Here is a 15,908-nt window from a genome sequence, read left to right as displayed (position 1 = left end):
TAACTATCTAGTCTCAGGCATTCTGTTATAGCAACACAAAGCAGGCTAAGATACAGAGAATGTGGAACAGCTGAACTGCTCATAGACTACTGGTGGGCGTATAAAATGTTACAATCACTTTGGAAATCAGTTTGGAAGTTTCTTCAGAAATTTAAAAAACCATTTACCCCATAACTCTGACATTCTGCTCCTAAGTATTTACCAAATAAAAATTAAAACACAGGTCCACAAAAAAAGATTTGTACACAAATGTTCATAACAGCTTTTTCTGGAATATCCAAAAACTGAAAACAATCCAAATGTCCTTCAGCAAGTGAGTAGATAAACAAAGTGCAGAATATCCACTTTAATGACTCAAACTTATATCTTCACTCCTTCCTGTAGAATGCTATTTTGTGTAGGCGGCAGTTTACAATAAAGAGAAATGAAGCTATGATAGGCCCCTGGCTTTTATAACAGATCCAATCTCATGATAACCAACCCATTCCCTCCATAATTCATTAATCCATTAATTTGCCCAAAACCTAAAGGAATAGCATACACTTACTGGCACTTGTAGTCCTTGTGTATTCCTCCTTTTCTTTGACAATCTCTTGTCTTTGGCTAGCATCTTTGCTGTGATCCAAGCTGACTGCCCTATTTCTGAGGATCTTGAAAGATCTGTAAGGGAAATGGTCTACATGAGAAAGTTTATGACAGGATGGGAGGCCCACTTTGTTTTACAGAAAAAGCTGAGAGAATGGGAAGAATTTGAATACAGGTAAGAGTCATAGATAAAAAAAAAATGGTAGCAATGAAAAGAATTTAATACTGTTTTTTAAAAAAAAATGTTTACTCCTTACTTTTCATCTTAGAGCTCTTCATCAATTTCTCCTCCTTGTGGAATCTAAAGCTATGACTCCTAGTGAAAGGCCTGTCTCTGCGGAGAGAATTGATCCAAAAGGATGTGTTTAGCTGGAGCCACGGTCCCACCTTTGAGCAGTCACTACTCGGGGCCAGTCTTGCTGAAGAACTATCAGACAGGGAGCTGCCCTGGCTCTGCGACTGGCATTGTTCACTCTGAGTGAAGTCACTGCTGCAAGTGGAGGGCAAGCAGGTTTGCCATTTTTTCTTGATGCTAAACACACCAGTTTCATCACCTTCTGAAAATGCCCAGTTCACATATCCACCTCCAGTCCGCATGCTCTTGACTTGGGAAGGAAGGGAAGTCACTGTCAGGGGTGCAGGGGTGCAACTCAAAGTGGGTAGAACTTGCTCCGCCTTGCCTGGCTTGGCTGGTATCTGAGTGATCGGCTGGTGCTGCTCCACGGGCTCAGCCACTGATGCCTGGTCTGCGACAACGGGGCTCTGCCAAGTCAGGTGAACAGGAACCTCGCTGTGCATGACCTGTTCAGCTGCCAGCACATCTGGACCTCCTTCCACAGATGGTCTGGACAGAGGCAAAATAGTTTCTACAGAAAAAGGAACATGCTTTAGACTAGAAGGGACAGGGAGAAATTGGCCATACTTTGAGTGTGCTTGCCTATTAGGAGACACCCCAAAAGCAACTCTCCTATTTTCTGTTTCTTGCTCTTCCTGGTCATCTCTTACATTCAGTGCCTCTCTCTGACTATCTGTAGTCTCAGGAAAGGCCCCCCTCTGCACTCTTAGGGGATACTGGCCTCTGGCCTGGCTCCTCAGCAAAGAAGGGGGCATGCTATAATACTGGTATTTCTTCTTCCCAGACATCTCCATGCTGCCTAGAACCTCTGCAAAGATGATATTGCTCCAGCTGTGGGGAAGTTTTCTGCAAGTAGAGTGTTTTCTGTTGGCCAGGAGAGACTCATCTTCTTGCAAGGTGTCAACAGCAGACAGGACTTTTAGGGTATCCACAGTCAGGGCAGAGAGGTCCTGCAGGTGTCCCACCTGGCTGTCCAAAGACATTAAGGAGTCCTTTATAAAAGACACTTTTTCATTCATTTCTTTCAGCTGGAAGTACATCTCTGTAACCCTAAGAGTGAAGGGAGAGAGAAAAGCAATAAGCACGTTAAGTCGGTGGGGATTTGCCTTGCTCTCTCCTGCCCTGTTTCTATCCTTAGGCGGCTCCTCAGACTGGGCTGCTTCCCTGAGTTAGGCCTGTCTTCTGCCTTCTTCTCTCTCCAATATATATTCTCAGCCCAGGTGATGTGCTCCACTCCTATAACTCTCACTATTACCCCACAGAGGAAAAATTACAAATCTACATTTCTAGCCCTTTATTTCCTTCTAAGATATCCAAACCACATTTCTAGCTTCCTGCTACTTATTCCTTCAATCATCTGATCAATCATCCCATTGCTATTCATTAATATATTTATTTATTTACATGACAAACACTTGAATACCTCCTATTGGCAAACATTTCACTATTGTAATGGGAAAAGGAGATCCTGAGGAAGCAACTAGAATGACAGGAACAGAATTAATGATCAAATATGTAATTAAGAAAAAAAATTATAGGTCTTTAAAAAAAAAAACTCCAACTCTACACTTCAAATAGGCTTCCCAAATTCCAAACAGAATCCATTTCAAAAGACCTATATTCAGCCTGGAGCAAATTTTTAAAATGATTTTGAATACTTTACCCCAAGATTATGATACCCAACTATTGATTCATGTATAAGCAACAAAACACATCTTCAGTTATGCAAGGGCAAAAATAAATTACAACTATTATGTACCCATAATAATTTAAAATTTTAAATTTAAAAAATAAACTATAAGTGGAATTAAATGTAACAATCTTTTTTTTTTTTTTTTTTTTTGACAGAGTCTTGCTCTGTTGCCCGGGCTAGAGTGAGTGCCATGGCGTCAGCCTAGCTCACAGCAACCTCAAACTCCTGGGCTTAAGCAATCCTACTGCCTCAGCCTCCCCAGTAGCTGGGACTACAGGCATGCGCCACCATGCCCGGCTAATTTTTTTCTATGTATATTTTTAGTTGGCCAGATCATTTCTTTCTATTTTTAGTAGAGAAGGGGTCTCGCTCTTGCTCAGGCTGGTCTCAAACTCCTGACCTCGAGCGATCCACCCGCCTCGGCCTCCCAGAGTGCTAGGATTACAGGCGTGAGCCACCGTGCCCGGCCTAAATGTAACAATTTTATTTAGAGAAAAGTGGAGAGTGAAAGAAAATGTTGGTTACTATTCATCTGTACAGTCTGCGTAAATATCTCTATAGAGGGATGTTTTGTTTTGTGTACCCCCAAAAAGGATGTGTTGAAGTCTTAACCCCAAAACCCCAGAATGTGATCTTATTTGAAAATCAGGTCTTTAAAGAGGTAATCAAGTTAAAATATAGTCATTAGGCTAGATCTTAATCCAATATGGCTGGTGTCCTTATCACAAGGAGAAATTTTGACACAGACACGCACAGAGCGATGACAACGTGAAGACACATGGGGATACGTTAACCATCTACAAGACGAGGAACACCAAGGCTTGCCAGAACACCAGAAGCTAGAAGAGGCAAGAAAGGATTCTTCCCTAGAGACATCAGAGAAAGCATGGCCCTGCCAACACTTAGATTTTGGAGTTCTAGCTGTCAAAAGTGTGAGACAATAAATTGCTGTTATTCTAAGATACACAGTTTTTGGTATTTCGCTATAGCAGCCCTAGGAAACTAAGACAGTTAGCTAAGCTTACCAATCAATTGAATAAATTATAACATATATCAGATTTGAATACATAAAAAGAAACTTGTATGTGAAAACATAATACAAAATTTTAAAACAAAAATAAATTGGAAAATTAGTATTCTAACAAATTTGATGAGGCATTGATATTCTTTAATAAATCAAAAGCTTTTACAAAGTATTGAAGAAAAACATTACAAAGACTCTTAGGGACATGAACAGATAGTTCACAAAGATACAATACAAAAGACATGGAAATACAGTACAATAATCAATCTTACTAGGTAATCAGAGATAAAAATTAAGGAGATAATGAGTTCTTCTATATTGTAATATTTGGTTTTTTTTTTTAAAAAAAGAGTAAAATAACACAATGGTGGCAAGGATGCCATAGTGTGACATAACACATATAAAGAGGCTATAATTTCACCATGCTAAAGCAGACAGATATTTGTTACATGATGAGATAGAATATTACACAGACATTGTTGATAGTTATTTTCTGTGGATGTCAATTATGCAATGCATTATGTTTTTAATTTAAATTTGGTATAAAAATTTTATAAGTAGACCTGGCGCAGTGGCTCACGCCTATAATCCTAGCACTCTGGGATGTCGAGACGGGAGGATCCCTTGAGGGCAAGAATTCGAGACCAGCCTGAGCAAGAGCGAGACCCCCATCTCTACTAAAAATAGAAAAAATTAGCCAGGTGTGCACCTGTAGTCCCAGCTACTTGGGAGGCTGAGGCAGGAGGATCACTTGAGCCCAGGAGTTTGAGGTTGCTGTGAGCTAAGCTAACGCCACAGCACTCTAGCCTGGGAAACAGAGCTAGACTCCGTCTCAAAAAAAAAAAATAAAAGAAACAATAAAAGTTAAAATATATTTATAAAGTATATGCAATTATTTTCAGAAAAGGTTTTTGATGTGTAAGAGGGGAAAAAAATACAAACTTGTATCATTTTAACTGAAAATATATAGAGGACTAAATGGAAAAAAAAAGCCAAAATTTTCAGTGAGCTGTGTCTTATGATACTGTTTTTTTTTTTCTTTTCTTCCTCTGTTTTGTTCTTCTATTTGGGGGAAGGGAATACAGTTCCAATTTTTCAATAACAAAACTCTCTGATAAACAGGATTAAAGCACAAACCAGCAGGAGAGGGAATCTAACAAACAGGTGCACGGCTGACATGACCATTGCAGCAATGAAAAATTATCTCCAGTCTTATCTGGGAGCAGGGAAAGTGGTGATTATACCATGAAGAGGTTAACACTCAGTTGTAACAAATACTTCCCAAAATAGTGTTAGACTTCCCATCTCTAGAAGACATCTCAAATCATAGGGATTGAAAGAACTTCTGCTTCTTACTGGGAGCTTTGTAAATAGGAATTAAAAAAAAAAAAGAGGGTGGTATTTTCCATTTTTATTATATTCCATGTGGGTTAGAACCCTCTCTTTCTTGCTTCTGCTATATAACTCAACTTCTATAACTCAATAGAGGCTTAACAAATGCTTTCTGACCTTCTGGAATCTGCAAAATTAGAATTGGCAAGGATGATGTGGGAAAGAGCACAAAATATATGTATATTCCTTTCCAAATATGCTTAATTAGAGCCTCTCCATCCAGTGCACTGTTTCATCTAATTCAAAAACAGTACAGTCTGAACAGCAGTAATGGAGACTCATTAAGTTCCATTAGCAGCAGTCACATCGAATGGACACAATAGCAACCAGCAACTATTCACAGCAACAGGTAACAGGCTTCAATAGAAACCTGTTAGACAAGTAACCTGGTCACCTTCAAATTGGGGCCTCTTGCTTTTACAGGTGCTTATTTACTAAAGCTCAACGTCCTGTGAAGCATATTTTAATTATATTCCTAGACCACCAGCTACATTAATTTAATCTAGCCTTTTAGTCATTCTGACACATAAAATAAATTCTTATAATTTTAGTTCCCTCTGTGCAAAGCATGAGGATAAAGGAAAGACAAGAATGGTAATTGTTTTATTGGGGGCCTTTGGACAAGATCCTTCAAAATGAGATAATAGCAAATATAATTATAATCATCATGAAAATCAGAATGTTCACTGAGTGCTCACTATGTGCCAGGCATTTTACAAAGGTTCTACATGTACTATTTTATTTAATGCACATAACAACCCTATAAGGAGGCATTACTTTTATCCCTTTCATAGGAAAGAGGTTGGGTCACATAGTCAGTCACGTGCCTGGCCAGGGAGGAGTCGGGCATCAAACGCAGGCAGTCTGACTTCACATTCAATGGCATTAAGCACTGCATTGCAGGACCTCTCAGCAAGTCAACCGGGATCGAGGCGAGTTTCTTTTCGGGGTACCTAAAGTCCCATGAAGTACTAAATGAACTTCACCAACATTTCCCAGGCAGAGAGATGTTCACAAACGTTCCTCAATAACGTTTCACAGTCAAATAATGATGGGACCTGCTCCGGCTGTAACTCTCTACTGTCGAGTTACAATGCACATTATGTTAAAGCATGTAAATTTTTAAAAACCACAGCATTTCCCAAATATAATGCACTCAAACATGCTCAATATGAAAAAATAACTAAAAACATCTTACTCCACAGAACAGAGAGAGGGAAAAGCTGGCTTACACTACTAGGGTCAAAAAAGAAGCCAGTGTTGCAAGGAGGGAAAGAAAGCAAGGTATAAAACAGCCTTACCACACTCTCTTTTTTCCACTTTCACAACTCACTTAATTCTAGAAGGAGTAACATTCATCGGGTGTCGGGCATATGTCGGGGAGGAGGGGCTGGGTGTATTCATACCTAATGGGTGCGCTGCGCACCGTCTGGGAGATGGACATGCTTGAAGCTCTGACTTGGATGGGGCAAAGGCAATATATGTAACCTAAACATCTGTACCCCTGTAATATGCTGAAATTAAAAAAAAAATCTAGAAGGATGTAGGCAATCTCTTCTTCAGAGGTAAGCAAAAGTACAAATATCCTCCTGATCTCTTTGCCCCCCCCCCAAACCATTGCTCAGTTACCTTAGGAAATATTCTCCCCTCCCTCTCACACCTCATTTATGAGCTCCCCAGAAATGATATAAGCAAGGATGACAGTATAAAAACAGCACCACCGGCCACGCACAGTGGCTCACACCTGCAATCCCAGCACTCTGGGAGGCCGAAGCAGGAGGATCACTTGAGCTCAGGAGTTCAACACCAGCCTGAGCAAGAGTGAGACATTGTCTCTACTAAAAATAGAAGAATTAGCTAGGCATCATGGCATGAGCCTGTAGTCCCAGGTACTCGGGAGGCTGAGGCAGGAGGATGGCTTGAGCCCAGGAGTTTGAGGTTGCAGTGAGCTATGATGACGCCACTGCACTCTGCCTGGGGCAACAGAAAGAAGAGACTCTGTCTCAAAAAAAAAAAAAAAAAAACATTGCCATTGAGATTGCTCTATCAAGAGAGAATATTAACTATATTTTGCAGTCAAATTAGAGCTTCATTAAACTCTTTGGAAGTATCCATAGTTTCAGAAGCTACATATCCACCTAACTTCTAATCCTCTACTCAAACCCCAGGAAAAGAGTCATATATAATAGTATAGGATAATTAATGTTTTTAGGATTTTATTATCATTGAATTATTTGTTTATAAATGTCTGGTTCTCAAGCTTTCCCTCTATGTCACTTGGCTTCTGGTACCACCTTCTCTTCGTTCTCCTTATACTCCTCTGCCCAGTTCTTTCTGTTCTTCTCCATGAGTTCCTCTTTCTCTGCCCATTGTGCAGGTGTTGGCACCACCTAGGGTTCGACCAACTCAGCCCACCGAGTTTCCTCACTCTACTTGCTTGCTGGGCACAATCACTTCCTCTGGCATACTTTTAGTTTCCTACAACGGGCAGATGACTCCTGCAATTGACTCTTCCCAGAGGCAGATGATCTCCTTCATCCAAAGACTCCTGGACATCTCTGGCTAAATGTGCCACAAGAATCTTAAGCTCAAGAAATCTACATTGCTTTCTCCCCGTACCTTTTATACATTCTTTGTCTGGATGGCACCTTCTTTCAAAGCTTGATTACCCCTGCTAGAGTCATCGTGGACTCTATCCTCTCCCTCAGCTCACATCTAATCCCTAACATGACTCATGAATTGTCCTTTCTAAATATGTCTCATTCATCCCTTTCACTCCCACCACCACTCACCTGGGCCAGGCTGTGGGACTCACCATGCACTGCACCATTCTCTCAAGGGTCTCCCTGGCTCCGGTTCTGACACCCAAATCCACATCATCACTGAAGGTAAATCTGTCCATATTGCAGGCTACCTAAAAGCCTTCCTTAGTTCATAGTTTAAAGTAAGGAGCTCTCCGTGAACTTGTCCTAGTTCAAATCTTGGGGGAACAGAGTAGGCTATCTCAACCCCATCTTATCTATTTATTTCCCTTTTCTTAAGGTTTGGAAGGGGATTTGTGTTTAAAGAGAAATTATACTCATAATTTTTGGAGTCTATGTTTGCAAAATAATAGATAACTTTCATTGCACCCTTTCTATTAGCACTCTGCCACATGGGTCATCTATATTATCTCATTTATCTTCACAACTCTAAGTGGCAGGTCTGCTTTCATGTCCATTTTACAGATAAGTAAACTAAGACCCAAAGAGGTTCAGTCAATTTGCCCAAGTACAATAGCTAGTAAGCAGCTGCAGTGGGACTTTGTCCCAGCTCAGTGAGCTCCTAATATGGGTGTATGCTTCATACAAAATTGAGAACCAAGCTGGCCCACAGGACTCAGTGAGCACAGCTGTAAGGGGGGCAGACTGTGTGGAAGAGGGAAAGGGAAACAGAAGTCATACAGCTGTTATGTAATAAACATATTATTTAGGTAAAATAGGATTTGGTGGGCTCACAAATCTATGATATTCAATTTTGAATGTCAAATTCAGTTTGATATTCAATTTTTCCCACCATTAAATCTGATCTGAAATTGAATCACCGACATAAACACATATTTGATTGAATATGGTATCAATGGAAAAGTCCAGATTTATATAAATATGACTTACGCCCATAGTGAACTATTTAGAAAGCTCTTAATGTGATTCAGTTTTAAATAAATAAAACCATATGTAAGGATTCACATCTATCTATCTGATATTTGGACATCAGAAAAAAATAGTTGCATAATAAGGTATAACATTTTATAGTCAGTTTCATCTATATTCAAAAATGAAGGAACACATTTAACTTCTGTCAATTTGCTTCCACTTACAAGAGCAATTCTGTGTTTTAAAAAATGCATATCATCACATATAGTCTTGCATATTTTAACACGATCCATGCGCCCACAATTAGTAATGCATCCATCCACAATAGCTTCTGTCCCGTTACAGTTTCCTAGTACGTTGACTTTCTCCAACATATCTTCTCCTCTTTCCTCAAACCTCCGACTGCCCTCCCTGCACCACCCTCTCCCCTCAAATCACACGTACCCACAGGTGCTCTTGGCGGAGGACTTTGCCTCAAGAACTGTGTGCCCACTACCGCGTCTGCATCCTCTCGTACCCTGACCACACGCTCTCCTGTTTCCCTGCTTGGGGGAAAAGCCCAGACCCTCCATTAACCTGCCCCTCAACGACTTCCCTTCAGCAAATGGCCTCCTCCCTCCTGCTTCTGCAGCTTCTCCCTTGCTGATGGATCACCTCTAGGACCATACAATTGTATTTTGGTATTTGCACATGAAGGAAAAAAGACAGTGACCTCACCATGTCCCCACATCCCACCTTGCTTCCCTGCACAGTAAAACTCCTCCCAAAAGCCAACTGTATGTAATTGCTGTCTCCACTTCTATTCTCTCTTCACCCACTTCAGTGAAGCTGCCACCAACTCCAGTACCCAACCATCGCTATTCAGGTGCCCAGCGATTCCTCATCCAACTAGCACACTGGACTCCACCTCGCCGGGGGCCTGCCACTGCTGCTGGACACAGCGTGCTGCCCCCGGCGGCTGCATGTGCTGTTCCCCCAGCGTCCCTGGCTGGCCCCCGCCCCTCACTTCTTCAGGCCTCTCCTCCCCAAACTGCACCAGACAGTCCAACCCAACCCCCAACTCTGCTGGGTCTCCCACCACCATCATTTCCTATTCTCTTAAACTACTTTATTTTTCTTCATAGCTCTTTTACTGCTTGATATTAAATTATATATTTTAATGTGTTTCCTTGCTTACTTTTGTTCCCCACTCCCTTTGTTTGCCTCACCACCTACAAACACACACACACACACACACACACACACTAGAACACAAGTCCTCTGACGACAGGGACTCTAGTCTCCTATTCACCATTTATCCCTAGCGTAATAACTAGAAGAGTGCCCGGAACATAGTAGATGCTCACTAAATAAGCATTAGTTACGTGAATATTATATGCTACTAGATGCTTCAAATTTTTGAGAAACCAAACCTCTGGGATTTGAAAGTGGATCTTTCTACTCTTTTAGACATTCTAATAGCATCAGGTTTTGGTAGCAGTTTGGGAATGAGAAAGATACATAGCTGTCACCTTTCTGATGTTACTCGGATTCGTTCCTCACAACTACAATTCAGATTTTCTGTCTTCTCATGGAAGTATTTTTCCACACACTGCTCTTCAAAATCATGAAGTTTTTTCAGATCTTCCTTACTCAGGTAGAGTTCTGTAAAAATAAGTATGGTGCTTAAAAAGAATCATTACTCACCCTAAACAGGAAGCTGGCTATTAGAAGCATGAGCTTCTTCCACTTGTGTTGAAAATGATAAATTGTAGCTGGTGTGACAAAAGTTTGCTGCCTTGTCACACTGAATTCCCAATACTAATGGAGAAGCATTACACAGAAACACCTGGAAACACCAGTCTGAATCTCTCCTACCTATTCTTTGAAAATGACTTATGTATAGAATCATTTCTCGTGGATATTTTTGTAGGTTAGAATGTTTACACACATTAAAAAAAATTCACCATATTTATATACAAATAGGAAAAGAATCTGATTATCTCTTTTTTCTCTCTGCCAACTCTTTTAGCTACCAAAATGATGATCAGTAACTTATAGGTTAAAATCAAGATTAGAAGAAGGTAAGGTCTATTGAAATTAATCCACTAAGTATGAGAAAGTTTTACCTTGTTACACTGAATTTGTATACACTAAGCCCTCTATTGAAAAAAGAGACATCATCATTACCGGTCAATGGCTAATCGAGGCTGTAACATTCCCTGACATAATTATAATTATGATAATTATATCATATACAACGTGTCATTAAAAGACAAATCTCGCCAGGTACAGGGGCTCACATCTTTAATCCTAGCACTTTGGGAGACCAAGGCAAGAGGATTGCTTGAGGCCAGGAGTTCGAGACCAGCCTAAGCAATAGAGCGAGACTTCATCTCTACAAAAAATTTTTAAAAATTAGCCGGGCATGGTCTCAGCTACTTGGGAGGTTGTGCTAGGAGGATCACTTGAGCCCAGGAGTTTGAGGTTGCAGTGACCAATGACGATGCCACTGCACTCTAGCCCCCAGGCAACAGAGCAAGACCTTGTCTCAAAAAATAAAATAAAATTTAAAAAGACAAATAATTTTGTGATATTATGAGGCTGATACAATTCTTCATCAAACTTCAACATTCACATTTGGTCTACCACATTGGCTCTCACTCTTACCTAACAAAATAATACATCATCTTTTAAGCAAGTTTCTAATACTTAGAAAATATAAAAATGAAATGATACCGCTAAAAGGATAAAATTGGAAAATTATCTTTCTTGAACGGTTTCACTCAAATGGAAACAAAAAGAACTAATGCAGTTCTCCAGAATTTATTAAAAATACAACTGATCTGTTATTTTCCACTAAAATGAAAACAAAATATTAATTTTTTTTTTTTTTTTTTTTGAGACAGAGTCTCACTCTGTTGCCCGGGCTAGAGTGAGTGCCGTGGCGTCAGCCTAGCTCACAGCAACCTCAAACTCCTGGGCTCAAGTGATCCTCCTGTCTCAGCCTCCCGAGTAGCTGGGACTACAGGCATGCACCACCATGCCCGGCTAACTTTTTCTATATATATTTTTAGCTGTCCATAAAATTTCTTTCTATTTTTAGTAGAGATGGGGTCTCGCTCTTGCTCAGGCTGGTCTCGAACTCCTGAGCTCAAACGATCCGCCCACCTCGGCCTCCCAGAGTGCTAGGATTACAGGCGTGAGCCACCGCGCCCGGCCAAAATATTAATTTTAAATCAAAAATATGGCTAAAATGTTCTGTCATTGTGTTCACAACTCAAGCGCACATGTTTTCTAATTTATATGGTGTGGAAGAATCTTCCAAACACTGAAAAAATCTAGTCTCTCCTACCCCTACCCAACTATAATGTCCGTTTGCATTAAAAAGTCTCCTATGAGCAAGAAACTTTATGTCATGAGCCTTCTGTGGATCCCTGAGAGCAAACTATCCAAACAGCAGTTTCAGCAGGGCCTGGGGGCTCACACCCATAATCCCAGCTACTCAGGAGGCTGAGGTGGGAGAATCTCTTGAGCCCAGGAATTCGAGGCTGCAGTGAGCTATGACCACACCCCTGTACTCCATCCTGGGTGACAGAGCAAGACTCTGTCTCTAAAACACAAACAAATGAAAAGCGATTCCATTGACAAGTGCAGCTTGCAGTGTGGACGCTTTCCTATAAGTGTCCACGAGGTGGCACTGCTGCCCCATGTGTAAATGTCTTCATGTAAAGGACTGGAAGCAACTTTATGAAAATTCAAGAGTGTTCCAGAGCTCAGAGTAAACTCACCTCTACCTATCAAAGAATTTACTTGAGTTTTATATGAAATCATCCTATAAGCCCAGACCAAGGTGAGCCCAGGAAAGTTTCTTTCAATGTGATACTAGGCAATCTGGGCAAATCCTAGTTAATTCCAGAAGCTGTCAAGTGATTCACACTCTACTGTTAGGTTGCAAAGATTCTGTAGCCAATACCTGGGACGGCTCACTATTAGAAGCCTGAAATTTACAGTATAATTATAAGCCTTCAAGTTAACTTCTGTTGTGCTTTGGCTTCCATATAAAGGCTGAATCTCTTGAAAGAAAGAAATGAGAAAGAAAAAGAAATCTTCAACGTGACTCAAGAGGAAAAAAAAATGCTTCACAGAGCCAACTACCACAAGCAAAACATATCATCCTGTCAGCCCTAGAATAATATACTGCACGGGATAACCCTATGGACCCACCTAAACATACAAATAATCCACTGTAGCTCATCTGAAACACCTGAAATCAGGAGTATTTCAGAATTCAGAATTTTTCCTCTCTACTTTTAGGAAGGTAATATGGTAATATACCATAAATGAAGTGAAATTCTTAGTTAAGGCTAGGGCAATTCCTAAAATCAAACACGTTACTATTTTCTGCAACAAAATCGATGAATATTCACACTACAAAGGATAAAAAGAATAAATGGCTTCACCTCAGGTCCTATCAGCCTCTTCTGGCCAAATGAGTCTTTCTCCAATTTATGAAAAAAAAAAAAAAAAAAGACTTTCAGTTTTCAGAGATATTTTGGATTTAGGAATTGTAATAAAAGATTATGGATTCATGCCACCTATTTCCAGCATACCTAGGAATTATCTGGAAATGGGCCTGGTACCAATTGTGGAACTGCTTGATAGAAACTACAAAAGGGCTGGTCACACGGTGGCTCACGCCTGTAATCCTAGCACTCTGGGAGGCCAGGACAGGAGGATCGCTTGAGCTCAGGAGTTCCAGACCAGCCTGAGCAAAAGTGAGACTCCGTCTCTACTAAAAATAGAAAAATTAGCCAGGGTGCGTGCCTGTAGTCCCAGCTACTCGGGAAGCTGAGGAAGGAGGATCACTTGAGCCCAGGAGTTTGAGGTTACTGTGAGCTGGGCTGACACCACAGCACTCAAGCCTGGGCAACAGAATAAGACTCTGTCTCAAAAAAAAAAAAAAAATTAGAAACTGCAAAAGATCTATAAACCCACAATAAGCAATGTTCTTTTTTTAACAATTAATATGACAGCCACATCATGCAGTCAAGATTTGGCTAAACAAGATGAAGTAGGAAAACATCAAATTATGTAGGCTTATGCTTTGAAAAAAGAACTAAAAGATCCATATTTCCACATCCTGACTCACTATGTTCCCCGGGCTGGAGTGCAGTGGCTAGTCATGGGCTCAGTCATAACGCACTACAGCCTTGAACTCCTGGGCTCGTGCTATCCTCCTGCCTCAGCCTCCCGAGTAGCAGGGACCACAGGTGCACATCACCATGCCTAGCCTCTGAGCTGAAGTTCCTGAAAATAAGAAACATCCATTTCAGGATCACTTCCATACTCAGTAGATTACAGAACCAGAGAACCATGATTCTGTTTAATAAGTTAAGCAAAGCCTTGCTTATCTAATTCCCTGAGACACCAAGACCTTCTGTAACTCCTTTCTATTTGAATTCCATCTTCCACAACAGAGAAAAAAGTACGTGTCACATGACTACTCTCTAGGAGTTATTACGATGAGTTCTCAGGTCTGCAGAAAAAACATAGGTTTTCCAGGTGACACAATGCCCTTCCACATTCAAACAGAGACTCTCTTCCTACCTATTACTTTCTTTCAAAGTATCCATTAATCTTGGCAAAAGGCACTATGACGACCTGACGACCAACCACATAGGGAGGTCGGAGTATTTACTGAGACCCAGGCACCAGGTGATTTTCTATTTTAATTAACTCCCAGAGCCTTCCCTCCTGCGCCCTGAATTTAATTTACAATTTCCTGGTGTGTCTCTGCCTTGTATCTCCGCTTTTGACTCTCTTCCTCTTGCCTCACCAGTAAAAACTTACTTAAGCCCACATCACCCTCTTCTTGGTCACCGGGCGCTGGGTGGTGGCACAGGCGGCGGAGGAGCAGGCACACGTGGCTCAGGAGAATCAGAGGCGGGGGGAGCCAGGGCTTCTCGTGGTAGGTCATGATGTAGCGATAGCGGTTGTATTTCCACAGCTTATTGGAGATGGATTTCAAATCTACGTAAACATTGCTGTCAGTTGTAGCAAGAAAGGGACAATGTTTTAATATGAAATCCTGAAACGTCACAGTTTCTTCATTTTCCAATTTTTATGACTGGTTCCCCTGACATTGCCAGCAGTGGGCCCATAAAAATAACATCCACTGCACTTATGATTCTTCTTCCACCAAACATAAGACATCAATCCCCTTTCACACTAAAATACGCTAATCAAAATAACAAGCAAAAGGCAGAAATTACAATCAGAAGAAAATGCAAATATGTTCAACGTAAGGAACAGAAACTGCCCTCTGGAACTCAACACTATTCTTGGGTCGCCATCTCTTCCACGTAAGAAACTCTCTTTCAGTCCATAATTTATTCTTCATGGCAAACAGCTTTAATGTTCCCCTATATCATCAACCTTACGAAGATACCATCCTAATGTCAAATGTGAGAACTGCTAGAATAATCCTAGTTAAAACACCCAAACGAAAAAGTATCAATGAAGAAGAATAGAAAGGGAAGAAGAATCAATTCATCCTAAAATAAATCAATAAGCTGAGCTGCTACAAGAAGCTAGATAAATTATTTCAATTAACTTGATAGTGAAAGTAACTTCTTATTGGTAGGTGACTTTGGATTTTCCCTTTAACTACGTCAGTTATAATATGCAGACAGTAGAGTGAATATCGATATTATAGAACTTAGGCTAGAAGTCATGGTTGGGAGGAAAGTTATTCTAAAGCAACATATCATCCTTCACTTCTTCACTCTAATGATATGGGGGTCGGGTGACACAATGGAACATCCTTCTTAACATTTTCCTTACGCTAACAAAAAATTTAGCTTCTTTACAGAAAGGTGGCAGAGTAGAACTTGAGGAGAGTGGCCAAATTTAGCAAATAAAAACACAGGCAACCCTAAACCTGAACAGTGATAAAGAAAAGGAGCCAGAAACACCCTGGAGAGAGCCGGCTCAGGGTAAGATTAGGAGGGATCTTTCACAGAATCCATGCAGAAGGTGATGGAAACACTGATGACTGGGTCAGAACGGTAGTTCTCAAAGTGGGGTCTCTCCACCAGCAGCCTCAGCATAATCTGGGAACATGTCAGAATGAGAAACTCCAGAGGTGGACATTCTAGCACACTGCGTCTCAGCAAGCCCTGCGGGTGTGTCACGCCAATCATGACTGCACCTTCCGCCAGCAGGTGGCGACCTTCACAGTGT

At 40.9% G+C, this 15,908-nt stretch overlaps 1 protein-coding gene across 2 annotated transcripts in view; it reads right to left on the bottom strand.

Moving 5' to 3' along the window:
* The window catches only part of TRPM6 (transient receptor potential cation channel subfamily M member 6), a 163,862-nt gene that overhangs the window by 38,796 nt on the left and 109,158 nt on the right, over positions 1-15,908 (bottom strand). For both annotated transcript variants that reach the window (XM_069476382.1, XM_069476383.1), the window contains 4 exons: positions 14,517-14,710; positions 10,196-10,328; positions 843-1,990; positions 548-660 (listed from right to left, as the gene is read on the bottom strand). In XM_069476382.1, the coding sequence (XP_069332483.1) occupies positions 548-660; positions 843-1,990; positions 10,196-10,328; positions 14,517-14,710 (1,588 nt within the window). The remainder of the gene's footprint in view (positions 1-547; positions 661-842; positions 1,991-10,195; positions 10,329-14,516; positions 14,711-15,908) is intronic.

The sequence above is a fragment of the Eulemur rufifrons genome, chromosome 7 (genome assembly GCF_041146395.1).
Source record: "Eulemur rufifrons isolate Redbay chromosome 7, OSU_ERuf_1, whole genome shotgun sequence".
Classification (NCBI taxonomy): Eukaryota; Metazoa; Chordata; class Mammalia; order Primates; family Lemuridae; genus Eulemur; species Eulemur rufifrons.
The sequence above is the reverse complement of the archived record's forward strand: the minus strand, read 5'-3'. Positions and strand labels throughout refer to the sequence as shown.